The sequence below is a fragment of the Nerophis ophidion genome, linkage group LG16 (assembly GCF_033978795.1).
Source record: "Nerophis ophidion isolate RoL-2023_Sa linkage group LG16, RoL_Noph_v1.0, whole genome shotgun sequence".
Classification (NCBI taxonomy): Eukaryota; Metazoa; Chordata; class Actinopteri; order Syngnathiformes; family Syngnathidae; genus Nerophis; species Nerophis ophidion.
The window spans coordinates 45,123,614-45,151,160 of NC_084626.1; the positions used below are offsets into that span (position 1 = coordinate 45,123,614).

At 43.2% G+C, this 27,547-nt stretch overlaps 3 protein-coding genes across 11 annotated transcripts in view; all 3 read right to left on the reverse strand.

Annotated features, from left to right (window-relative positions):
- The window catches only part of LOC133535456 (paxillin-like), a 79,400-nt gene extending 79,143 nt beyond the window's left edge, over positions 1–257 (reverse strand). The window contains exon 1 of one of the 2 annotated variants that reach the window (XM_061875305.1): positions 53–257. In XM_061875305.1, coding sequence (XP_061731289.1) covers positions 53–65 — 13 coding nt within the window. In that variant the 5' untranslated portion in view covers positions 66–257. The remainder of the gene's footprint in view (positions 1–52) is intronic. The other variant, XM_061875306.1, reaches the window with a different exon arrangement.
- Positions 258–3,574: 3,317 nt separating this feature from the next.
- Positions 3,575–10,994, reverse strand: myl2a (myosin, light chain 2a, regulatory, cardiac, slow). The gene is made up of 7 exons (XM_061875308.1): positions 10,857–10,994; positions 10,076–10,168; positions 9,079–9,154; positions 4,394–4,498; positions 4,064–4,142; positions 3,936–3,984; positions 3,575–3,859 (listed from the first exon to the last, which is right to left on the reverse strand). The coding sequence occupies exons 1-7, from the start codon at positions 10,857–10,859 to the stop codon at positions 3,755–3,757; spliced, it is 510 nt and encodes a 169-aa protein (XP_061731292.1). The 5' UTR covers positions 10,860–10,994; the 3' UTR covers positions 3,575–3,754.
- A 6,356-nt stretch (positions 10,995–17,350) lies between these two features.
- Positions 17,351–27,547, reverse strand: part of cita (citron rho-interacting serine/threonine kinase a) — a 113,343-nt gene continuing 103,146 nt past the window's right edge. For all 8 annotated transcript variants that reach the window (XM_061875315.1, XM_061875316.1, XM_061875310.1 and 5 more), the window contains 2 exons: positions 24,946–25,333; positions 17,351–18,363 (listed from right to left, as the gene is read on the reverse strand). In XM_061875315.1, the coding sequence (XP_061731299.1) occupies positions 18,340–18,363; positions 24,946–25,333 (412 nt within the window). In that variant the 3' untranslated portion in view covers positions 17,351–18,339. The remainder of the gene's footprint in view (positions 18,364–24,945; positions 25,334–27,547) is intronic.

The following is a 27,547-nucleotide window of genomic DNA, read 5'->3' on the forward strand; positions in this document are numbered from 1 at the left end:
GCCCCCGAACACGTACACACGTTATTCCCACGCAAAGAAGGGCGACATGTACCTAAGTCGTCCATGTTGGCCGTGACAACCGGGATGTTTTCCCGCTCCGTCGAGCCCGGCTGGACTGTCCGCCTCGATGTCGCCTTCCCGCTCGCCCGAAACCTGCTGGCAAAATGCGGCGAAGTTTCCAAGTTGTCCTCTCACTCGGCGAGCTTCGAACACACTCACCGCCTGGTGCCCCCCCGGCGGAGAGGAGAGTCTCTCCGGGAGAAGCCAGCCCCCTCGCCCGCAGTCCAGCCCGCCAACACGCGGCCGCCGACGCCATCTTGTGGCAGGTAAGACACATGGCCACGCTAGCTAGCTAGCTTCCTGCTCATTTCAACACAACAAATACTAAAGTCTTCCAACAGTTTCTTCCCTTAATTCCCGAAACACAATTCCTGGAATAATTCATTTTTACAAATATCTTACTCTTGGGTTCCTATCATTAGCGTTGAACTGGGCCAGGGGTGTCCAAAGTGCGACCCGCAGGTCATTTTTTAACGGCCCCACGGCACATTTTAAAAATATGATTGAAACATTTTTAAAACGTAAAAATTAGGATAAAATAGGGTGAAATGTAACAAAAAAATGTTGCAATGTTTACTCTAATACAGGGGTAGGGAACCTATGGCTCTAGAGCAGGCGAGCTACTTTTCAATTGACCAACTCGAGGGGATCTACCTCATTTATATTTATTTATTTATGAAAGAGACATTTTTGTAAACAAGTTAAATGTGTTTAATGATAATACAAGCATGTGTAACACATATAGATGTCTTTCTTTCACAAAGACAAGAATATAAGTTGGTGTATTACCTGATTCTGATGACTTGCATTGATTGGAATCAGACAGTAATGATGATAACGCCCACATTTTCAAATGGAGGAGAAAAAAAGTTGTCCTTTCTGTACAATACCACATGAAAGTGGTTGGTTTTTGGCATCTAATTCATCCAGCTTCCATACACTTTACAAGAAAAACATTGGCGGCAAATTCCGTAGCTTGCTTGATTGACATTCACGGCACCCGAGGGTCTTGTGAGATGACGCTGGCTGCTGCCAGTTCATTATTATGAAAAAATTACAGAGAGGAAGGCGAGAAACACTTTTTATTTCAACAGACTTTCACGCCGTCCCTTCCGTCAAAACTCTAAAGGCCGACTGCACATTTCCTATCTTCACAATAAAAGCCCTGCTTCATGCTGCCTGCGCTAACAAAATAAGAGTCTCGGAAAGCTGGCGTGCACAAGTGATGTGCACGCCAGCTTTCTGAGGGATCGCTTGTGCACGCCAGTTTTCCGAGACTCTGTATTTACTTAGCGCAACTCCTCCACTTGGGGCATCTTATTTTTAACGCTTAAATCTCTGTAGTCCACATCAACTTCAGATCTATATTTATTTCAAAATGTTTTAGTTTTTTTCATGTTGTTCTTTTGTTTGTTTTCCGCCCTTTTTTGTCAAACAAAACTGTTTTTTTATGGCAAACACACAAAATGTGCAAAATCTTCCACCAAAAATATGTTTCCAAGTGGAATATTTGATGGGACGTAATCGGGGTTGAGAAGGGGGGGCGTACAGGGGAGTGTATATTGTAGCATCCGAAGAGTCCGTGTTGCAAGGGGTTCTGGGTATTAGTTCTGTTGTGTTAATGTTGTGTTACGGTGCGGATGTTCTTTGGAAATGGGTTTGTCATTCTTGTTTGGTGTGGGTTCACAGTGTGGCGCATATTTGTAACAGTCTTAATGTTGTTTATACGGCCACCCTGAGTGTGACTTGTATCCACCACCTGCTCACTTCTTCTGCAGCCGAGTAGTCGCAAGAAGGATCACTAGCGCCCTCTACCACCAGGAGGCGGGAGTCATTTAATGACTTATATTTGACACACGCAGCTACGGTATATCAATAAAACATCGCTGCTTACTGTTCTTTTTAGCATATTCAACAGCTTGGACCTTAAAGCCTACTGAATAGCTCTTAATCTTCTTCCCTTTATGCTAGTAAAATTATTGAAATCAGCCTCCTCCATTTTGAAAATGATGACAGGGGAAGTGTCACTCGTGACGTCACGAGTTTGACCCGGTGGTAATACTAGGCAGGCGCATACTGTATACCTGGCGGCAATTCAAGGAAATACGGTATTTCATATTTTTACAATATGAATAGCAGCTATTTCTAAAGGCTGTAAAAGTTGTGTATTTTGCAGAGGACATACAAACTTTCGGAGTCTGAGGAGGTGATGGTTGAAACTGTGTTGGTTGTAATATTCAGCCCTCACCACTAGGGAGGCGCCAGATTGCAAGGTGTGTTCATTGATACTAAAAGCCGGTATTACTTGCTATAATATTTTAGGACACTTGGACATGTCAACTCTAAACAAATGTAGTTATTTTTAGCTCAGCCTGTTGCTAAGCCTTGCAGTATTTCACTACACAGTTTGTGGCTGCCCTCAGTCTCCGCTTGAATATCTGTCTCCCTACAGTACCCATGTTGCTTGAGAGGATGTAGTAAAGAGCCAGATATGTATATGAATGATTGTCTGAGAGGCTGAAGGTGCGGTGCCTTGCTCAGAGGAACATCCAGCAAAAAAGAGCTGAAAACAAAGCCTTTGTTCAGAAGGCAGGAGAAAAGCTGGGTGGCATCCTGCTGTGAGCTTTGCACTCAGGCCTCAGCGTGACATGACTCTCCTCACATCATCACCGCACTAAAATAACAACCAGCTTTTGTCTCCCCCCCCCACCTCCCCGCGTCAGGAGCCAAACATTCTGATGTCAGCACGTCACACATGTGAGCACACCGTGAAGGTTTCATCCTGATCTCTGGGGGATTTCGCCGACTCTTCACTACCAAACATGGCGTTAAAAACGCAGCCGTAATAAGCACTCATGTGTGATGTCAGAAGATTCAACCCCAATTGTAAGTTCTGTATAAAATATGAGTTAATTGTCAATAATTAGTCATCTTATTTGTCGTAAGCAATTTGTTTGTTTTCTCATTGCCAACTACTATACTAAACGTTTGCAAATACATAACTTTATAAATTCCCTTCTACTGTACTGCATAATATTAAAATACCTTTTGGGAAGATTTTTAATATGATTTATTGCAGCATGGTGGAGGAGGGGTTAGTGCGTCTGCCTCACAATCCGAAGGTTCTATGTTTGATCTTGCGCTCGGGATCTTTCTGTGTGGAGTGTGCATGTTTTCCCCGTGACTGCGTGGGTACTCCGGCTTCCTCCCACCTCCAAAGACATGCACCTGGGTATAGGCCCCTCCCACCTCCAAAGACATGCACCTGGGGATAGGCCCCTCCCACCTCCAAAGACAAATACCTGGGGATAGGTTGATTGGCAACAGTAAATTGACCCTGTGTTGGCATCGAATGCAACCGAGATAGGCTCCAGCGACCCCGAAAGGGATAAGCGGTAGGAAATGGATGGATGATTTAGTTGTGTTATTTTGTTACTCCAGTAATCAAGAACATTCTGTGCTGATTAAATCCGACCCAATTTCCCTCAGCATGGAAACAATGAAAAAATCAGTATTTCTTTAAAAACTTTTAATTTGACAAACAAGCGTAGACCTGAAGGAGACGGTCACGGGGAAACAAAAAAAAAAGGAGGGCGGGGACTTGTGTGAAATGTGGTGTGGGTTCAGGCACGTGTCCATGGTCTGGGGTGTGGTCTTGATCCTTGCAGCAAAGTTATTTCCTTGAAGAGACACGTCACTCCTGGTCTTTCTCCTCGCCGTGGGTGATGATGTGCACCAGGTTCTTGTAGTCCAGGTTCCCTGCCACATCTGGGGGGAAGGCAGCAAACATCTGCTCCATCTAAAAAACAAAAAATAAATAAAAAAAGGCATGTTTGCGTCACTTTTAATAAACCCTAAGGGGATTTTTAACCTACCTCTTCTGGGGTGAATCTGTCTGCTTGTGTTGTCAACATTTGTGTCACACTGTGGACGACACACACATGATTGTGTCAGCATCATGGTGTGTGTGTGTGTGTGTGTGTGTGTGTGTGTGCTCTCTTACTAGTCCTTCCTCAGCACACCTTTCCCTTCTGGGTCAAAGACTTTGAATGCATTGAGGATAGTCTCTTCTGGATCAGCACCTACAGACCCACAACATTAGTCTATGTAGCCACTGTTGTGCTGGCAGAGGTGTCACTTCATTGTATCAGACACACAACCCCGCTTTCAGAGGATGAATACTTTGCATCCTGCCCTCAGACTAGATCTAAGTCTGTAAGCATGAACTGATGGGATGAGAGGCCAAACATCTCCTAAGAACACGACTTGTGATCAATTCAATGCGCTCAGTCTTTTGAAGGAACACAAAAATAAATACTTTTCTCATATTTACCTTTCAGTTTCTCCCCAAACATGGTGAGGAAGACGGTAAAGTTGATTGGGCCGGGAGCTTCTTTCAGCATCTCATCGATCTCTTCCTGTTTCACGTTCAAGCGTCCTATGGCCACACACGTTCAAGACTTAGAGCAGGGGTCTCAAACTCAATTTACCTGGGGGCCACTAGATACAGAAACTGGGTGAGGCTGGGCCGCAAGAAAAGATTTCTTAAAAGTATATATCATGTACATTTTAATGAATTCACCTTCTTTGAATGGCTTTCCCGCCCTGGCAACATACTTTCCAACTCTCGCGATCTTTTCGGGAAACATCCGAATATCAGTGCACTTTCCAACAATCTCCCAAGGCGTTCATTCTCCCGGTTTTCACCCGGACTACAATATTAAGGGCGTGCCGTGATGAAACTGCCTTAAGCGTCCTCTACAATTTGACGTCTCGTCCGCGTTTCCACCATACAAACAGTGTACCGGCAAAGTCACATATTGTATGACTGTGTGATTGCAAGACATAATTGATCAACAGTCATACAGGTCACACTGAGAGTGGCCGTATAAACAACTTTATTACTGTCACACTGTGAACCCACACCAAACAAGATTGACAAACATTTTGGGAGAACATCCGCACCGTAACACAACATAAACACAACACAACACATACCCAGAATCCAATGCAGCTCTATGACTTGCGGGCTACAGTCGGGGGCAGTGTTAGGGGGTGTATATTGTAGCCCAGAAGAGTTAGGGCTGCATTGGATTCTGGGTATTTGTTCTGTTGTGTTACGATGCGGATGTTCTCCCAAAATGTGTTTGTCATTCTTGTTTGGTGTGGGTTCACAGTGTGGTGCATATTTGTAACAGTGTTAAAGTTGTTTATACGGCCACCCTCAGTGTGACCTGTGTGGCTGTTGATCAACTATGTCTTGCAGTCGCTTACTGCGTCCACAAAATCCAAATACATCATGTGACATTGCTGGCATGCTGTTAATACGGGTTGTGGATTACGCTAAAGGCAGTGCCTCCACGGTGCCCCCTAAATATTGTTGTGTTGTCAGAGGAGATAATGTTTGAAAAAAGGTGACCGGTTTTTACAAAACTTTTGTTTTGAAGGGGGAATTGCAAATTTCCTGTTGATTTTTGCCGGGAGTTGTCAATATATGAGATGTAGGTCTAAGTGAGACCTGCATAGAGGTTTTCATTTCATGTCTCTACGACGTTCCTACTGGAAGTTACAGGCAGTTTTGTCTGTGTTTTCTTCCAAGGAGCAGTTTTGTCTGTTTTATTCCTAGGGGGCGCTAGAGCGCAATTTTGAGTTTTGGAGTTAGGTTTTTTGAGTAGATCGCAATTTTCGCCAGTCCTGATGTGTGTGTCTAGTTTGGTGAGTTTTGAAGCATGTTAAGGGGGATCAAATTACAGCGCAAAGAGGCAAAGGTGAGTGTTTTTACAAAAAGTTTGTTTTAAAGGGGGAATTGCCAACTTCCTGTTGATTTTTGCTGGGAGTTGTCAATATATTAAATGTAGGCCTAAGTGAGACCTACATAGACGTTTTCATTTCATGTCTCTACGACATTCCTACTGGAAGTTACAGGCAGTTTTGTCTGTGTTTTCTTCCAAGGAGCAGTTTTGTCTGTTTTATTCCTAGGGGGTGCTAGAGCAACAATTTTCAGTTTTGCGGTTAGGTTTTTTGATTAAATCGCAATGTTCGCCAGTCCTGATGTGTGTGTAAAATTTGGTGAGTTTTGAAGCATGTTAAAGGGGTCAAATTACAGCTCAAAGCTGCGGAATAATAATAAAGAAAGAAAGAAAGAATAAATTGCTAGAAATTCAATAGAGTCCTCTGTCCCAAACGGACATTCAGTCCCTAATTACCAGCTAGTTTATGTTACCATTAGAGGTTTAACATTTGTTTGACAATTGTCTGCATTTTACACACCAGTTTAAGTTTATGTAATTAACATTTTTAGAGGGTGTGGTCAACATCTACGCACATGTAGCGCATGCACACGTACACAAACAGTCCAAGAGAAGCACCCAACAGTCAGCAGTCATGTTGTTAAGATAGAATATACTTTAATGATAGCTAACGCTAGCCATCCATGTAAACACCTACATCTAATGCACGTGTATGTGCGTACGTACGTATGTATGTACTGTGTAAAACTCATTGTAAAGTTGGCGCCCTGTAGGCATCTGTGCAAATGTTGCAAACAGCCCCTCTAAGCGCAAAAATTATGACTAAAGTTGTTCTTGAATTATATTGACTGTTTATTTAAAAAACACCCATGTTATCGTTAGTAATTTAGTTAGAATGTATTTATTTTAGCACTGCATAGTTATGTGTCACTATTTTTCAAGTTTTAATTAATCCTTACTTTTTCAGAATATTTTACTATTTTTGTAATCAGCCTGACCTAAACTTTGATTATTATCTTTGGGATTAACAGATGTTTCCTACCATTCGGCAAGGTTTGTCCTGTTAAACTATAAGAAGGTTAAATAAAATTACTGAATAGGACTAAAATCAAGAGTAAAATTACTACTTCAGCGTTAATATTTGAGTAGGCCCTGGGCCCCTTTGTGGTAGAAAAGTTGGGCCCGACGTCAAAAAGATTAAGAACCCCTGCTTTGCAAAAAGCAAGTGAAGTCTTTCTGTGCTAATTGAACCAAAGTTGATGTTTGATGTTTGAAGTCCAAGTTCTGCGGCAGGTTTCTCAATGTCATCCCATCGGGTTGAGTTTTTTCTTGCCCTGATGTGGGATCTGAGCCGAGGACGTCGTTGTGGCTTGTGCAGCCCTTTGAGACACTTGTGATTTAGGGCTACATAAGTAAACATTGATTAAATGATTGATTGATTGATTGATTGGTTTAGTTGATTGGAGAGCTAACTTCTGCAGGTAGTTGGTCCATGACTTCTGTTTTGTTTCGTCCTTTTACTGCCGCATTACAGGCACAGTTTGGAAACAATTAAAGTATGTAAATAAACATTTACACAATCTATTTGTGTAAATACAGTAATTCATTTCTCAACGTGTATATCTTCGACTCATAGTTCGGTGCGGCTAATATGTAGAATCATGTCTATTTCTTCTAAAAATATATTGGGTGTGGAACATGTGGTAGATATATTTCACCTCGCTATTAAAAATTTGGGGCAGCACGGTGGAGGAGGGGTTAGTGCGTCTGCCTCATAACACGAAGGTCCTGAGTAGTCCTGGGTTCAGGACTCGGGATCTTTCTGTGTGGAGTTTGCATGTCCTCCCCGTGACTGCATGGGTCCCCTCCGGGTACCCACCTCCAAAGACATGCACCTGGGGATAGGCCCCTCCCACCTCCAAAGACATGCACCTGGGGATAGGCCCCTCCCACCTCCAAAGACATGCACTTGGGGATAGGCCCCTCCCACCTCCAAAGACATGCACCTGAGGATAGGCCCCTCCCACCTCCAAAGACATGAACTTGGGGATAGGCCCCTCCCACCTCCAAAGACATGCACCTGGGAATAGGCCCCTCCCACCTCCAAAGACATGCACCTGGGGATAGGCCCCTCCCACCTCCAAAGACATGCACTTGGGGATAGGCCCCTCCTACCTCCAAAGACATGCACCTGGGGATAGGCCCCTCCTACCTCCAAAGACATGCACCTGGGGATAGGCCCCTCCCACCTCCAAAGACATGCACCTGGGGATAGGCCCCTCCCACCTCCAAAGACATGCACTTGGGGATAGGCCCCTCCCACCTCCAAAGACATGCACCTGAGGATAGGCCCCTCCCACCTCCAAAGACATGAACTTGGGGATAGGCCCCTCCCACCTCCAAAGACATGCACCTGGGAATAGGCCCCTCCCACCTCCAAAGACATGCACCTGGGGATAGGCCCCTCCCACCTCCAAAGACATGCACTTGGGGATAGGCCCCTCCTACCTCCAAAGACATGCACCTGGGGATAGGCCCCTCCTACCTCCAAAGACATGCACCTGGGGATAGGCCCCTCCCACCTCCAAAGACATGCACCTGGGGATAGGCCCCTCCCACCTCCAAAGACATGCACCTGGGGATAGGCCCCTCCCACCTCCAAGGACATGCACCTGGGGATAGGCCCCTCCCACCTCCAAAGACATGCACCTGGGGATAGGCCCCTCCCACCTCCAAAGACATGCACCTGGGGATAGGCCCCTCCCACCTCCAAAGACATGCACTTGGGGATAGGCCCCTCCTACCTCCAAAGTAATGCACCTGGGGATAGGCCCCTCCCACCTCCAAAGACATGCACCTGGGGATAGGCCCCTCCCACCTCCAAAGACATGCACCTGGGGATAAGCCCCTCCTACCTCCAAAGACATGCACCTGGGGATAGGCCCCTCCCACCTCCAAAGACATGCACCTGGGGATAAGCTCCTCCCACCTCCAAAGACATGCACCTGGGGATAGTTTGATTGGCAACACTAGTGTGTGAATGTGAGTGTGAATGTTGTCCGTCTATCTGCATTGGCCCTTCGATGAGGTGGCGACTTGTCCAGGGTGTACCCCGATTGTAGCTGAGATAGGCACCAGCGCCCCCCGCGACCCCAAAGAGAATAAGTGGTAGAAAATGGATGGACGGATGAATAAAAAATGTGCATGTTTGTACTGCAACTGCTAGTAAAAGAAGCAAACATTGGCCTGAAAGTAGACCCCAACACACCAACTGCTGCAAAGGTGTCCCTCAGGTCGTTCTTGTCGATGAAACCGTCTCGGTTCTGGTCCATGATGGTGAAGGCCTGTGGGAGGAGAGAGAGAGAGAGAGAGAGAGAGAGAACAAATGAGCGAGATGTTTTCATCCTGGCAACATTTCATCTGCAACCTCATGGCTGTCTGCATGTTTGCTGAAGCAGCAGGGAGTCACTCACATACAATGTTGACACACCTGCTGGATGTCACCATGACCACTTTCAAACAACACCTGTGTTGTTCACATCTACAGTCTGCCATTGTACAACACTAACACGGTGGAAGAGGGGTTAGTGCGTCTGCCTCACAATACGAAGGTCCTGAGTTCTATCTGTGCAGAGTTTGCATGTTCTCCTCGTGACTGCGTGGGTTGCCTCTGGGTACTCCAGCTTCCTCCCACCTCCAAAGACATGCACCTGGGGATAGGCCCCTCCCACCTCCAAAGACATACACCTGGGGATAGGCCCCTCCCACCTCCAAAGACATACACCTGGGGATAGGCCCCTCCCACCTCCAAAGACATGCACCTGGGGATAGGCCCCTCCCACCTCCAAAGACATACACCTGGGGATAGGCCCCTCCCACCTCCAAAGACATGCACCTGGGGTTAGGCCCCTCCCACCTCCAAAGACATGCACCTGGGGATAGGTTGATTGGCAACACTAAATGGTCCCTGGTGTGTGAATGTTGTCTATTTGTGTTGGCCCTGCGATGAGGTGGCCTCTTGTTCAGGGTGTACTCCGCCTTCCGCACGAATGCAGCTGAGATAAGCTCTAGCACCCCCCGCGACCCCGAAAGGGACAAGCGGTAGGAAATGGATGGACGGACAACTAACCATTCATGTTGTTGTTGATTGTACTTTCAACAATAGTAGCTCAACTTTGACAAATCACTATCATGAGTGTGTGTGTGTGTGTGTGTGTGTGTGTGTGTGGAAACGCTTACAACACTTTGCAGAGTTTTGAACTCACCTCCTTGAATTCCTGGATCTGGGCCTGCTCAAACATGGAGAAGACGTTGGAGTTGGCGCCCTCTGCTGTCCTCTTCTTGGCTTTTTTGGGGGCCTTCAAAGAGAAGTCAGATGTTTTCACACAATTGTGACCATTAAGTCAGCCAGAAAATATGTTTTTCACTTTTTCACCACTCAAACAAACAGAAGAAGTCCGCATCTACAAGCAAAAATTGGGACGAATTTCATTTGAACTTTAGTTAAGAAAAAAATATTATAATTAAATTATAATTTATTTATTTCAGCCATTTTTCATGTAAATTTATTTTTCATCAGTATCTTCATTTGCAGTAGATTTGATCAGTATTTTTTTTTTGTAATCAACCTGACCTAAGACTTGGTAATATTTGTTCTAACACATGCTTTCATATCATTTGACAAAGCCTAAGTAGGTCAGATATAATCATTGAATGCAATTAAAATCAAGACTAAAATAAAAAATCGTCTGTTAATATAAATATTTAAGTGCCTCCCTGTACTTGAAAAGTCGGGCCCCAAGTTCAAGGCGTTAATAACCCCTGCATTAAATGATTTGAAGTGATCATAAATAATAGAACGATAGAAGAACAATCAATCAATCAATCAATGTTTATTTATATAGCCCTAAAACACAAATGTCTCAAAGGGCTGCACAAACCATTACGACTACAACATCCTCGGAAGAAGCCACAAACATGATGAAACATTGTAATCGACTAAGGACTTGGTCTGTTTGTCCAACACACACATAGAGAGGGACTTACCATGGCTGAGCAGCTGTGAGGTGAGGCCAACAATGATGCCAGGGAACAATGGGGAAGATGGGGGGGGGTCCTTTTGTAGCCCCCGAACTCTGTGCTCCACTGGTTGATATTTATAAACGATGTCCTCTTTAGGAAGTGACAGGTAAATGATGCTTTGACACACACACACACACACACACACACGGGCCCATGTTTTATGGGCAGAGATGAACAACAGGATCGGAATATCCAAAGCAGACTGAAGGTTAAAGTTCAATCCTCTTGGTGTCCAAACAATTCGGTTTTTAATATGCAAGACTTATTAATAGTATCTGATTTGCTGCTGCTATCACAAGCTAACATTTTTCCTTTCGCTACATTACTGACTACAACTCAGGCAGACTTCATGAGAGCCAACAAACCTTATAGGACATCACTTACTCTACAATGTCTGCTCTCACTGGGATGCCAACTAATGTGACATATTCCCGTTTGGATAAAGAATGAATACCTACTCAGTGGCCCAGTGGTTAGAACAGGGGTCTCAGACACATGGCCCGCGAGACGTTATTTTGCGGCCCCCACCTTAATATGAAAGTGCGGCCCGCAAGTTTTATATGAATGGCGCTTGACAGCGTTGTGTGCAGAGCTGAAGGAATCCACCAATCACGGTGTGGTAAATGACTCTTGAGGGCCGAACATTGACGTCACTTGCTTGATGCAAGCAGAGAAACATTTTGCCTCTTTTCCACTAGACCTGCACGCGCTCTTCCTCCCTCACTCGCCCGCCTGCTCGCTCTCTCTGTCCCACTGTAGACAAACCGGGCCGGGGAGACGAGTGGTCCGGTGCACTCGACCCCAGCGCTAACCCTAACCCAAAATGGCTCTTTCAAGGTTCTGGGTCGCCTACACCTGCGTTAGTGGAAATGCGGCAAATAATTGAAAGCACCAGAAACGTTGCCATGGATGCGAGGTTTTCTTATGTGGCCGCGACACATGTCCGTCAGTTATAACAGTCCCCGATAACCTGGACCAATTCAAACCGTTATTTGTTTTTTTTTAATTGTTTCATTTACATTGTTGCTGACCGGAGAAATCAAATTATTATTGTTATTACTTATGACTGATTTATTTACTTATAATAAATGATAAATGGGTTGTACTTGTATAGCGCTTTTCTACCTTCAAGGTACTCAAAGCGCTTTGACACTACTTCCACATTTACACACACATTCACACACTGATGGAGGGAGCTGCCATGCAAGGCGCTAACCATCACCCATCAGGAGCAAGGGTGAAGTGTCTTGCTAAGGACACAACGGACGTGACGAGGTTGGTACTACGTGGGGATTGAACCAGGGACCCTCGGGTTGCGCACGGCCACTCTTCCACTGCACCACGCCGTCCCTGACAATTACTTAACTGTCATTTTATTCATTTATATTTTGTGTTGAAAAATATGTTTTCAACACAAAATATATTTTTTAAATATCCATCCATCCATCTTCTTCCGTTTATCCGAGGTTAGGTTGCGGGGGCAACAGCCTAAGCAGGGAAGCCCAGACTTCCCTCTCCCCAGCCACTTCGTCTAGCTCTTCCCGGGGGATCCCGAGGCGTTCCCAGGCCAGCCGGGAGACATAGTCTTCCCAACGTGTCCTGGGTCTTCCCCGTGGCCTCCTACCGGTTGGACGTGCCCCAAACAGGTGTTTCGGGTGGCATCCTGACCAGATGCCCAAACCACCTCATCTGGCTCCTCTCCATGTGGAGGAGCAGCGGCTTTACTTTGAGTTCCTCCCGGATGGCAGAGCTTCTCACCCTATCTCTAAGGGAGAGACCCGGGCGGAGGAAACTCATTTGGGCCGCTTGTACCCGTGATCTTGTCCTTTCGGTCATGACCCAAAGCTCATGACCATAGGTGAGGATGGGAACGTAGATCGACCGGTAAATTGAGAGCTTTGCCTTCCGGCTCAGCTCCTTCAGCTGCATTAGGAAGTGACCTCTGTGTGGTCAATAGTGGACATACATCATGTCATGGCTGTCTACAACTCTTATTGTTTTGTGATGTAGTGATTGGAGCACAAAAAACATTCATGAAGTTTGCTTCTCTTATGAATTAATTAGGGGTCTACTGAAAATGTGAGCAAATGTGCTGGGTCAAAAGTATACGTACAGTAATGTTATTATTTGCTTACATGTCCCTTGGCAAGTTTCACTGCAATAAAAAACAAAAATGTAGCTGTTTGGCCACAACACCCAGCAATATGTTTGGAGGACAAAGGGTGAAGGCTTTAATCAAAGGAACACCAAACCTACTGTCAAGCATGGTGGTGGTAGTATTATGCTCTGGGCCTGTTTTGCTGCCAATGGGATTGGTGCTTTACAGAGAATAAATGGGACAATGAAAAAGGGGATTTACCATATTTTTCGGAGTATAAGTCGCACCTGCCGAAAAAGGCATAATAAAGAAGGAAAAAAACATATATAAGTCACACTGGAGTATAAGTCTAACTCTTTTGGGAAATTTATTTGATAAAACCCAACACCAAGAATAGACATTTGAAAGGCAATTTAAAATAAATAAAGAATAGTGAACAACAGGCTGAATAAGTGTACGTTATATGAGGCATAAATAAGCAACTGCTATGTTAACCTAACATATTATGGTAAGAGTCATTCAAATAACTATAACATATAGAATACATGCTATACCTTTACCAAACAATCTGTCACCCCTAATCCATAAATCCCATGAAATCTTATACGTCTAGTCTCTTACGTGAATGAGCTAAATATTTTTTGATATTTTACGGTAATGTGTTAATTTCACACATAAGTCGCTCCTGAGTATAAGTCACACCCCCGGCCAAACTATAAAAGAAACTGCAACTTATAGTCCAAAAAATACGGTACCTCCAAATTCTTCAGGACAACCTAAAAAAATCATCAGCCCAGAGGTTGGGTCTTGAGCGCAGTTGGATGTTCCAACAGGACAATGACACCAACATCAAAGTGGTAAAGGAATGACTAAATCAGGCTAGAATGACGGTTTTAGAAAGACCTTCCCAAAGTCCTGACTTAAACGTGTGGACAATGCTGAAGAAAAAAGTCCATGTCAGAAAATCCAACAAATTTAGCTGAACTGCACCAATTTTGTCAAGAGGAGTGGTCAAAAATTCAAGTAGAAGCTTGTGGATGGCTACCAAAAGTGTCTTATTGCAGTGAAACTTGCCAAGGGACATGTAAGCAAATAATAACACTGCTGTACGTATACTTTTGACCCAGCACATTTGCTCACATTTTCAGTAGAGCCATAATAAATTGATAAAAGAATCAAACTTCATGAATTTTTTGGTGCTCCAATCACTACATCACAAAAAAATAAGGGTTCTAGAAATGATTGGAAACTCAAGACAGCCATGACATGATGTCCTTTACAGGTGTATGTAAACTTTTGACCACCACTGTAGGTCCTTAATGTAAACACTTAGAACAATATCACTGATACTTGGTTCATATTCAGGTCAGCAGATGGAATGTTTTTGGATGATTATTTATCAGGTTGATGGTCGGAATAAACATGATGACTCATTGTTTCCATTGTAAGCAAACACTTTTTCACAAGTAATGATGCATAAAAAAACACGTGTTCTTATCTCTCATAAGGTTGTGAATTACAGACAAAATAACCAAAGAAAGGTGTAGTTACCCTTTTAAAAATGTCAGGTTATTGATTCAATGCTTCACTATATCCAGAGGTGGGTAGAGTAGCCAGAACTTGTACTCAAGTAAGAGTACTGTTACTTTAGAGATGTTTTACTCAAGTAAAAGTAAGGAGTAGTCACCCAAATATTTACTTGAGTAAAAGTAAAAAAGTATCTTGTGAAAAAACTACTCAAGTACTGAGTAACTGATGAGTAACCTGTTTGTTTAATGATGACGGCAACAAGTAATGCACAAAAACATAAAAATAGCAATGAGCAAATTCAGAGCCAGGAATTTCTCTTAAGTCACTAAAACAATAATATATATTAAATAATATATATTTGGTTTTACACTGTATTGAATTTTACCTTTGCAACCTTACTATACTATTGGCTAAGTTTTATATTCATAAATGTAAGTTTCTCAATACCGGACCTGTCTTTTGTGCCTTTAAAAAAGATTTAAAACTCTACATTAAAACACTCTACCTCTAACAAGCAAAAAGCTGTGAAAACGATGATGTTGTGTTCCAAATTTTAGTTTTTTACTGAGATTGAGTGAGCTTATGGCTTTGCACTTTGTTTATTTTATATATATATATTTTAGCATTCTGTTTTGTACGGTTTTTATACTGTTTTTGTACTTACTTTGATTATTATTTTCAACTGTTTGTAAATGTTGAAATATATAAATGTTTATAAAAATCTTTTTAAAAGTGTGCATTTAATTATGTGACCGCCTTGCTCTGTTTGATTGGTGAAGTGAAGTGAATTAGATTTATATAGCGCTTTTTCTCTAGTGACTCAAAGTGCTTTACATAGTGAAACCCAATATCTAAGTTACATTTAAACCAGTGTGGGTGGCACTGGGAGCAGGTGGGTAAAGTGTCTTGCCCAAGGACACAACGGCAGTGACTAGGATGGCTGAAGCAGGAATTGAACCTGCAACCCTCAAGTTGCTGGCACGGCCACTCTACTAACCGAGGTAAACCGCTTGGTGAAACGGAGTCAAATGGCACCAGTGACTGCATTTGATTGGTGAAATGGAGTCAAATGCCACCAGTGACTGCATTTGATTGGTGAAACGCAGGCATGTGGGAGATCCTACTTTTGAAGGTCTGTCTAACAAACAAAGCTTGCATTAAAGTTAAAAGCACCAATGATTGTCACACACACACTAGATGTGGCAATTTTTTTCTCTTCATTTGACCCATAACCCATGTTCACCCCCTGGGAGGTGAGGGGAGCAGTGGGCAGAAGCCATGCCACGCCCAGGAATCATTTTTGGTGATTTAACCCCCAATTCCAACCCATTAACACAGGGGTAGGGAACCTATGGCTCTAGAGCCAGATGTGGCTCTTTTGATGACTACATCTGGCTCTCGGATAAATCTGAGCTGACGTTGCTTAACATGATAAGTAATGAATAATTCCACTTGTAATCACAGTGTTAAAAATAATGTTCAAAATATAAAACATTATCAAGCATTTTTAATCCCTCCGTATTCTACCGCACCTGTTCAAGAATTTGCTTTAATCGTAAGAAGTTATTCATTTATTATTGGTTAGTGTGGGGCTTGCCCTCCTGGGGGTTCTTCAGACCACCGAGCACCGACATGAAGGCCTGTTTCAGGGTTACAATATTGTTTTATTCTTCAATAAGTCTCTCAGTTGTTTTCCAGCAATTGTATTTCCAGCCCCAACCCCGTCTCTCCTCCTGGCTGCCGCTTGTAACAGAGCGACAAGTGATTAGATAACAAGGCCCAGGTGGGCCATCTACGCACCTGTCGCTGATTTTGAAACCGGTCCTGGCACACCCCCGTTCGCTGCCGCTTATAACAGAGCGACAAATGATTAGATAACAAGGCCCAGGTGGGGCTTCTACGCACCTTTCGCTGATTTTGAAACTGGTACTGGCACACCCCCGTTCGCTGCAGGCCCGCAGGCCACGCCCCCTCCACAATTAGCTTCAGAATAACACTGTTATTACAAACAATAAGAGACCTATTATACTCTAGAAACGTTGGTCTTACTTAAAAATGCACGTGTTTAGTTGTGTTCAGTGTTAAAAAAATATATTATATGGCTCTTACGGAAATATATTTTAAAATATTTGGCTTCCCGACCCCTGCATTAACAGATAGATAAAAATCAGTAGCGAGCTGAATGTAGATAAATGGAGCGGAGTAAAAATAGCGTTTCTTCTCTATAAATATACTCAAGTAAAAGTAAAAGTATGTTGCATTAAAACTTCTCTCAGAATTTACAATTTATCCCAAAAGTTACTGAAGTAGATGTGACATTACAACCCACCTCTGACTGTATCTAGTTTGGCCTTATTAAGTCATTTATAGAGGCGGTGTTACCACCTCATTAGTCACATGATTGACAGCCGCTCAGAAACACTTTCCAGGACTTGATGTGAATGCAGTGAAAAGTGCGGCGGCGTGCTTGTGTGTCAGCAGTAAATGAAACACGTCCTTGCAATGTCTGAACATCAGGACTTGGGGTGCAGGGGTCAAGAAAAGTGAGAGCGTGTGAGCATGACTTGAATGAGGAGCTGTCACCCTGTGTGTGTGTGGGCTATATAAAGAGACTGTCAAATCCAATGGTGTTGATGGGCGAGCAGCAGATGTCAGGGGTGTCATGTCCCCACATAAAGTGAACAGCCAGGTCACAGTTATTGTTACCCCCGGGGGCCAAAAGCTATTGTTGAGAAGCTACAGTGGCTGGAATGACAGACCATTGTCTCTGCAGGCTGGCCGCTAAAAATAGAAGAAGGCAACGGACAAACGGTCACAGAAAAAGGCAGCAGAGAAGTGAATGGTTGTTTTTAATATCGCTAGCAGGAACTCTAATAAAACATTTGTTGTTAGCGGACATCAATATCATATTATGAGCAATCAAATGAAATATACAGCTTTCAAAGTACCAAAATAAAAGTAAGTCAGCTTGTGCATTTGTTGAAGATGACTTCAGTTTGACACAGAGGCCTCTGCAGAGACCACGAGTGGGCGCGTCACTTAGGAGAATATTTGTGTATCAAGTCCACAAGACAAAGATCACTTTGAAACAATTAGCTTGTGGAGATTCTCTTCTGGATGAGTTGAGGCGTTCAAATAGAAGCAGAAGACGAGTTTCACGTCACTGACATACGGAGAGTGAAGTAAAACTTCAATCTTTTCTTTGTTCTTCTAAGGTGAGTAGAGTGTTGCCACTGACAGATGAGGTGCTACAATCACTCACTTTGATCAAAGAAGACAATAACACATTCAGGAGGACACGTTTTTTTGTTTTTTTTTTAACAAAAATAGACACGGCTTATCCAGCCTTGAAGTTCCTTCTCAATATATATATATATATTTATATAAAATTATGTCTGCTCTATTTACAGTCAGAGAGGTCCTGCATGCTTCATGGTGGCTCGGCATTGTGGGTAGTGCAGTTTTAGTGTCCTCCAAGAAGACAACTTTCCCCATTTGTGGCTTTTTTTTTTTTAATCTAGTTGTACATTTTTGTGGAACAGAAGATTAGCAGATTGTAGTCAGCTGGTAATGATTGCCTAACATAACTCCTGGTTTTTGGGGGACAAAAATCAATAAATCAACATGTGACTTTGCTACAGCTGTGCTCTTCTAGTCATCTACTCTCAAACACCCTGCTGGAAAAGTTGTACGTAAGCCAAATCTAACAACAGCCATTTTTGTCCCCCGATTACCTCGCTCTCTTCAGGAAGCTACAGTTGTTTCTTGGGTGTGGATCAAAAGAAGGGTGGCAGTGTTTGGTTGGGACAGGCAGGTCTCCTAGACGGACGACTGGTCCCAAACCTGTTTGATAGAAGGCAAGCAATCAATAGAAAAACTCATACAATGACCAATAAAGTTGCATTATTAGGGGAGGTTGTTCAGTTGTCGTAATCTGTTCCATTAAAAAACCTTCATCAGTTGCTAATTATCTACCTGGCATGTGATATTCTAACATTACTACTCACACTCCTACTGAGAGTCCGCCCTGAGACCAGTAGGTTGTGAGTTCAAACCCCGGCCGAGTCATACTAAAGACCCCTTACTCACCATTGTGTTATACTCAATGGTTAACTGGACGTCTTAATGTGCTCGGCGCCTCAATCATTGGTATGTGTTCATCTTAGAGGAGTAACGGTACGTGTATTTGTATTGAACCGTTTCGGTACTGGGGTGTACGGAACGAGTTTGTAATCTAAAGTCTTAACAAGCTGCTTTGCTTCATCTGCCTCTGTGTCAGCACCCAGCATTGTCCCACCCACACAACCATCTGATTGGTTACATACAAAGCCAATCAACAGTGCGTATTCAGAGCGCATGTAGTCAATGCTTCAGCGTCGAGCAGATATATGTTTAGCAGGTGAGCATAAGACAGCGTACTCTCCCCAAATGATAATAAACACCTCCCAGTCACAACTACTACTAACATCACTATGAGCCCGTTGACCTTTTAGAAACTTAAACTGCAGCTCAACTCGCTCGCAGTCCTGGCTTGAGGTGAAGGCTAATTAGCTTTTAGCGTAACGTTAGCTCATTTTGCTGTGTGTGTGTGTGTTCAGTGATGAATAATCTCTCCTATTGCTATTGTACTATTTTTTCAGCTGTAGTTACATTATTCATTAGTAATGTAGCAGCCTAGTTTTGAATGGCAGGGTCCCTGCTATCACATGTTGACAAAAATATAACATTTACATAATAAAAGTCAACTACAGGCTTCCCAAATGCTGTAATAAATTAAGCATGATGAGTTGACTTGAAACTATTTAATGTTGCACTTTTTATATGTAGAAGAAACGTTTTGTCATTTTATTTATTCTGAGCAACAACTTGAGGCAGTTTAATGTGGATTAACGTGGGCAAAAAAAAAGCCATTGTTTACAAATTTGGTAAATAAATAACTAAATAATTTATATTTTGTTGTTTTCTTACCGTACCGAAAATAACCCGAACCGTGACCTCTAAACTGAGGTACGTACCGAGCCGACATTTTTGTGTACCGTTACACCCCTTGTTCATCTACAAAACCTTTCCGGGTATCACTCCATCTTATCTGTCTTGTCTTTTAACAAAGAAACAAGGAAGTCCCAATCTTCGTCTAATGAATGTTCTGCAATGTGTCGTCCCCAAAGAAAGAACTGAACTGGGCAAGAAGGCATTTAGGTTTTCAGCACCAAAGGCTTGGAATAACCTACAATACAATCTTGAACAATATTAAAGCTTCTGTCTGTATGAACATGTGTTATGTGAGCAAGTTTTAATGTTGTAAATGTGATGTTTTATGTGTTAACTGTTGTTTATGTAAGCTTGCTGCTGCCCTCTTGGCCAGGTCTCCCTTGGAAAAGAGATCTTTGATCTCAATGGGATTTTACCTGGTTAAATAAAAATGGGAGCCATTACCTCCCTGCTTGGCACTCAGCATCAAGGCTTGGAATTGGGGGTTAAAATCACCAAAAATGATTCCTGGGCGCGGCCACCGCTGCTGCTCACTGCTCCCCTCACTTCCCAGAGTGAACAAGGGGATGGGTCAAATGCAGAGGACACATTTCACCACACCTAGTGTGTGTGAGTCAATCATTGGTACTTTAACTTTTAACTTAGTTATTTTGTGTAGAATTGATGATTTGACCATGCAGATTTGCTGACGTTGTGTATGGATAATTAAGTATTTGTGTATGGATAATTAAGTATTTGTGTATGGATAATTAAGTATTTGTGTATGGATAATTAAGTATTTGTGTATGGATAATTAAGTATTTGTGTATGGATAATTAAGGGTCTGCCAATCAATCAGTCACTGATTAGTATCGGCCCATTTTTCAGAAAAAAATCATATGATCGACATTGCTGATTGAAAAGTTAAAGTACCAATGATAATCTCACACACACTAGGTGTGGCGAAATTATTCTCTGCATATGACCCATCACCCCCTGGGAAGTGAGGGGAGCAGTGAGCAGCAGCAGCAGCAATCATTTTTGGTGATTTGACCCCCAATTCCAACCCTTGATGCGGAGAATATATCAATGATGAAATATTAACATTGCAACACATGCCAATACGGCCTTTTTAGTTTACTAAATTGCAATTTTAAATTTCCCGCGGAAGTATCATGCTGAAACGTCACGGTATGACGACGCGTGCGCGTGACGTCACGCATTGTAGAGGACATTTTGTTCCAGCACCGTTCTCAGCTATAAGTCGTATGTTTTCATCGCATAATTCCACAGTATTCTGGACATCTGTGTTGCTGAATCTTTTGCAATTTGTTCAATGAATAATGGAGACGTCAAAGAAGAAAGCTGTAGGTGGGAAGCGGTGTATTGCGGCCACCTTTGGCAACACAAACACAGCCGGTGTTTCATTGTTTACATTCCCGAAAGATGACGGTGAAGCTTTACTATGGAACAGAGCGGTCAAGCGAACACGGTTGGATTGGACCACACACACAAAGTACAGTGTATTATGCAGCGATCATTTCGAAAGATTGTGTTTCAAAGAGGGTCCCGTGCGAAGGCCAGAGATGGGCATCGCCACCGCCCGTTGACTGGTGCTGGCCATATAATCTCACTAAAACACTAGTAACACAATAAGCAGATAAGGGATTTTTAAGAATTATCCTAGTAAATTTGTCTAATAACATCTGAATCGCTCCCACTGCCGTCGTCTTTTTTTTTTCTTTCTAGTCCTTCGCTCTCATTTTCCTCATCCACAAATCTTTTATACTCGCTCAAATTAATGGGGAAATCGTGGGTTTCTCGGTCTGAATCGCTCTCGCTGCTGGTGGCCATGATTATAAACAATGTTCAGATGTGAGGAGCTCCACAACCCGTGACGTCACGCGCATATCGTCTGCTACTTCTGGTACAGGCAAGGCTTTTTTATCAGCACCAAAAGTTGCAAACTTTATCGTGGATGTTCTCTACTAAATCCTTTCAGCAAAAATATGGCAATATGGCGAAATGATCAAGTATGACACATAGAATGGACCTGCTATCCCCGTTTAAATAAGAACATCTCATTTCAGGAGGCATTTAAGGTCATTAGAAAACATGAGTGCACATCATAATGGCAGCTACAGTTTCCACCCTAAAGAATAAAAAAAAATGCTTTGGGAATGTCCGGTGGGCCAGATTGAAAAGCATAACGGGCCTCATGTGGCCCCGGGGCCTTAATTTGCCCAGGTCTGATCTAATGGAAAATAATCTTAATTCCCGCCATTTTATGCAATGATATGTTTTAATTGATGTGATGTTAGCGATCATATTTCCTCTTTTCTCTTGAAACCAAACACTGGAGTGATTTTTTGAGCTAAGGTCTCCATAGGCCAGAGGTCGGCAACCTGCGGCTCTTTGATCACTCTGATGTGGCTCAGCTGCTTAATTGCCGAGCCCAACAATTATTTCAGGAGGTTTCCGGATATTAGTGCCTTTCTCTCAGAAATCATCCGGGGATACAATTCTCCAACTTTCACCCGGACTTCAATATTGAGCGTGTGCAGTGATTGCAATGCCTGTAGCCTTCTTCACAACATGTCGTCGTGCCAGCTTTTACATCACGAGATCTGCGTGCCGACTGATCACATTTTATATTCAGCCTTTTTCTATTAGACGAAAGCTACTGTGAAGTGAATTATATTTATATAGCTCTTTTCTCTAGTGACTCAAAGCGCTTTACATAGTCAAACCCAATATCTAAGTTACATTTAAACCAGTGTGGGCGGCACTGAGAGCAGGTGGGTAAAGTGTCTTGCCTGAGGACACAACGGCAGTGACTAGGATGGCGGAAGTGGGAATCGAACCTCCAACCCTCAAGTTGCTGGCACGGCCACTCTACCAACCAAGGTATACTTACTGCAACGCATACTTATTCAACAGCCATACAGGTTACACTGAGGGTTGTAATATAAACAACTTTAACACTGTTATAAATATGCGCCACAATGTGAACCCACACCAAACAAGAATGACAAACACATTTCGGGAGAACATCGGCACTGTAACACAACATAAACACAAAAGAACAAATACCTAGTGTTAGAGCCAAATACACTTTCTGTCTGTCAAATTGATGACGTCACTAAAGGGGTTGGCTCCAAGGCCAAGTGCCTGGCTATTTAGGGAGGAGTCAGGATCTTGCTCAGGTGTTGCTGAGTAGAGGCGCAACAGTTTTTGACTGTGCCAGGCTAGTATTTTTTTGCTCCCGTGTATTTTCTGTTTTTGTACAAAGTGTGACTTTATGAAATTAAATATTTTTGTTAAACATGGACACAATTTTGGACATCAATTATTAGCCGGCTGCACACGTCTGAACTAGCTTCATTTATATTTGACAACCAGTAGCAGTAATAGTATAGGACTTTACCGCTACACCTAGAATCCCGTGTGTCCCTGCTCTTCCGGGCTACATACACCCCTGCTAGCACCAAACCCCGCCCATCTCAACCAACGCACGGAGGGTTGCTGAATTTCCCCCAGGAATCAATAAAGTACTTTCTATTCTATTCTACGTTGTGTTACAGTGCCGATGTTCTCCCGAAATGTGTTTGTCATTCTTGTTTGGTGTGGGTTAACACTGTGGCGCATATTTGTCACAGTGTTAAAGTTGTTTATATTATTATTGTATTGTGAGGGACTTTGTTGTGTGGTGCCACACGAACCTCTTGCAGCTCAATCCGTCAAAGACCAAGGAGCTGGTCATTGACTTTGGGAGGTCGAGTCCACGGTCACAACCTATTGTGATCGAGGGAGTTGAGGTACAGACCGTGGACTCATTCAAGTACCTCGGGGTTTGGGTGGACAATAAGCTGGACTGGACTGTTAACACGGACCACCAGTACAAGAAAGGACAGAGCAGGCTGTACTTCCTCAGGAGACTGCACTCCTTCAACATTTGTAGAAAACTCCTGTGGATGTACTACCAGTCTGTGGTTGCCAGTGTTCTGTTCTACATGGTAGTGTGCTGGGGGGGGCAGTACATCTAAGAAGGACAGCTCCAGACTTGAGAAACTGATCAGGCGGGCCGGTTCTACAATGGGAATGAAACTGGACTCACTGGTGAGGGTGGCAGAGAAGAGGACTGTTGACAAACTAGTGAGCATCCTGGATGATGCCAGTCACCCTCTGCATAGTGTTATCAGTAGCCAGAGGAGCCTGTTCAGTTCTAGACTGCTTCATCCCAAGTGCAGGACTAATAGACTCAAGAACTCCTTTGTCCCACACGCCATTAGACTGTACAACTCCTCTCTGGGACGGGGGGCGGGGGGTACTAGGATGACAGGGGATTCAAAACATTAACAGTGCAATACGTTTTCATAACATGGTCACTACTGCCTACTTTGTCTTGTTATATTCTTATTTTACTGTTATATTGTTATTCCCATTGTTTTTATTCTTTTTGTAATATTTCTCTATTTTGTTTCCTTTTAAACCCCCATTATTTACTTTTTACTCTTTTTTAAATTGATCTCAACTCTGTACACTGCTGCTGGAATTTTAAGTTTCCTGAAGGAACTCTCCTGAAGTAATCGATAAAGTACTATCTATCTATCTATTACAACCCTCAGTGTAACCTGTATGGCTGTTAAACAAGTATGTCTTGCAATTGTTTACATGAGTCTGCAGAAGCCTCATTCAACTTGTGACTGGGCTGGCAAGCTGATTGAAGGTGTTGTATATGGCGGCAAAGGCAGCGCCTTCATAGGATGCCCTTATTAATGTTGGTCGAGGGAAATACTGTAAACATTCGTGAGGATTGTTGCTCTGACATTTTGTAGTCTCTCGGAAAATTCGGGAGTGTTTTAAATGTGATGCTGTCAAGAGCCATTCATATAAAACTCACGGGCCCGACTATCATTAAATGTTCATATTAAAGTGCGAGCCGCGTGTATGAGACCCCTGGTTTATACATAGCACAAAGTAAAAAAAAACTCTGTATGCAGTTTTATTTCATTTTAAATTTGAAAAGAGTTTTGTGGCTCCTTATTTTGTGAAACGGGTCAAAATGGTCTTTATGAGTGGTAAAGGTTGCCGACCCCTGCCATAGACCAAGGTCTTGGTTTGTGTGATGGACATCAGCATTTTGAAGTGTGACTTGTACGAGCTCAGGATGTGAAAGAAGGTGTTTGAACATGCTGTCTGCAGGAGGAAGTGCTATAAAAGTGTCAAACACGAGGATTATGATAGAGTTCTAAAATATTCATGGTAAATACGAAGCTAAAGCCAGGAAAGAGATGAAATTAGCATAAATACCGGAGAACGCTGCTGGCTCCTTCCCAAAGGTTGGAAAGAAGCCAGTTTAAAGCGTTGGAAAATCTGCTATTAAAGTAAAATGGCCATCGTTGCCTAACTGACACAGAAGAAGATAAGCATCCAAACTGCAGCACTACAGACCTTGCTGACAGGGTTGATGGGTGTACGTCCAGATCCAGTATGAAGCCTTTGGCGCTCTTCAAAGCGTCCCGGAGATCTCTCCCTGCGAACGTCCATCATGCGCCCGGGCGAGCGCTCCATGCGGGGGTCCGCCATGGCCCGGGCCGGGGAGCGCTCCAGTCGAGGGTCGGCCATGGCCCTGCCAGGAGACCCCACCATGCGGCTCTCCAGCATCCTGCCGGGAGACTTCTCTCGCTCCAGAGGACGGCTGGGGGACTTGTCGCGGCGGAACTCTGTGCGGGCCTCTCGGTAGCGGTGGGGTGTGCCCGGCTCCCCGTGGCTGAGGGGGTTGCCTGCCAGTCTTTTGGAGATGTGCTCGTTGTAGGAAGGAGGCCCGCGTTTGTTGGGGCTGTGGGGGAGAGATCCAAGAGGTAACAAACACATAGTCCATCTGAATTGTTCCACACCATCAACTAGGGATCATCACTTCAGTGCAAGATTACAATTCAAGAGGTTACTGTATCTCAGAAGAGGTTCCAAATAGTTTCATATTTGCTAGTTTGTTTCCATCTGCTGTGTTGGATCAATCAATCAATCAATCAATGTTTATTTATATAGCCCCAAATCACAAATGTCTCAAAGGACTGCACAAATCATTACGACTACAACATCCTCGGAAGAACCCACAAAAGGGCAAGGAAAACTCACACCCAGTGGGCAGGGAGAATTCACATCCAGTGGGACGCCAGTGACAATGCTGACTATGAGAAACCTTGGAGAGGACCTCAGATGTGGGCACCCCACCCCCTCTAGGGGACCGAAAGCATGGATGTCGAGCGGGTCTAACATGATACTGTGAAAGTTCAATCCATAGTGGCTCCAAGACAGCAGCGAGAGTCCCGTCCACAGGAAACCATCTCAAGCGGATCAGCAGCGTAGAGATGTCTCCAACCGATACAGGCGAGCGGTCCATCCTGGGTCCCGACGAGCGGTCCATCCTGGGTCTCGACTCTGGACAGTCAGTACTTCATCCATGGTCATCGGACCGGACCCCCTCCACAAGGGAGGGGGGGACATAGGAGAAAGAAAAGAAGCGGCAGATCAACTGGTCTAAAAAGGAGGTCTATTTAAAGGCTAGAGTATACAGATGAGTTTTAAGATGAGACTTAAATGCTTTGGACTGGACTCTCGCGACTGTGTTGGATCCATTATGGATTTAACTTTCACAGTATCATGTTAGACCCGCTCGACATCCTTGCTTTCGTCCTCTCCAAGGTTCTCATAGTCATTATTGTCACCGACGTCCCACTGGGTGTGAGTTTTCCTTGCCCTTATGTGGGCCTACCGAGGATGTCGTGGTGGTTTGTGTTGTGGTTTGTGCAGCCCTTTGAGACACTAGTGATTTAGGGCTATATAAGTAAACATTGATTGATTGATCAGGGTTTTAATGCTCCTGATTCTGATCACAGGTAAGTACTGTGGTGTAGACAAGTGTTTTTCAACCTTTTGTGAGCCAAGGCACATTTTTTGCTTTGAAAAAAATGCAGAGGCCCACCACCAACAGAAATCATCCGAAAACGAAACTCGGTTGACAGTAAAAAGTCGTTGTCGCAATTGTTGGATATGTCTTGAAACCATAAGCAAGCATGCATCACTATAGCTCTTAGGGGTGTGGGGAAAAATAGATTCAAATTTGAACCGTGATTCTCACGTTGTGCGATTCAGAATCGATTCCCATTTTTTTTTTATTGATTTTTTTTTTAAATCAATCCAACAAACCACTACACAGCAATACCATAACAATGCAATCCAATTCCAGAACCAAACCTGACCCAGCAACACTCAGAACTGCAATAAACAGAGCAATTGAGAGGAGACACAAACACAACACAGAACAAACCAAAAGTAGTGAAACAAAAATGAATATTATCAACAACAGTATCAATATTAGTTATACTTTTAGCATAGCAGTGATTAAAAATCCCTCAGTGACATTATCATTAGACATTTATAAAAATAATAAAATAGAACAATAGTGTCACAGTGGCTTACACTTGCATGGCATCTCATAAGCTTGACAACACACTGTGTCCAATGTTTTCACAAAGATAACATAAGTCATATTTTTGGTTTGTTTAATAGTTAAAACAAATTTACATTATTGCAATCAGTTGATAAAACATTGTCCTTTACAATTATAAAAGCTTTTTACAAAAATCTACTACTCTGCTAGCATGTCAGCAGACTTGGGTAGATCCTGCTGAAATCTATGTCTTGAATGAATACAGAATCGTTTTAAATCGAGAAAAAAATCGTTTCTGAATCACGAATCGTGTTGAATTGGGAAAAAAAAAAAAAATTTTGAATTGAATTGTGACCCCTAGAATCGATATTGAATCCAATCGTGGGACACCCAAAGATTCGCAGCCCTAATAGCCCTTGTGTTTTAGTTCTTGTCTTGTGCTTCTATTTTGGTGGCTTTTTCTTTTTTGGGGGGCATTTTCCTGTAGCAGTTTCATGTCTTCCTTTGAGCGATATTTCCCGCATCTACTTTGTTTTAGCAATCAAGAATATTTCAGTTGTTTTTATCCTTCTTTGTGGGGACTTTGTTGATTGTCATGTC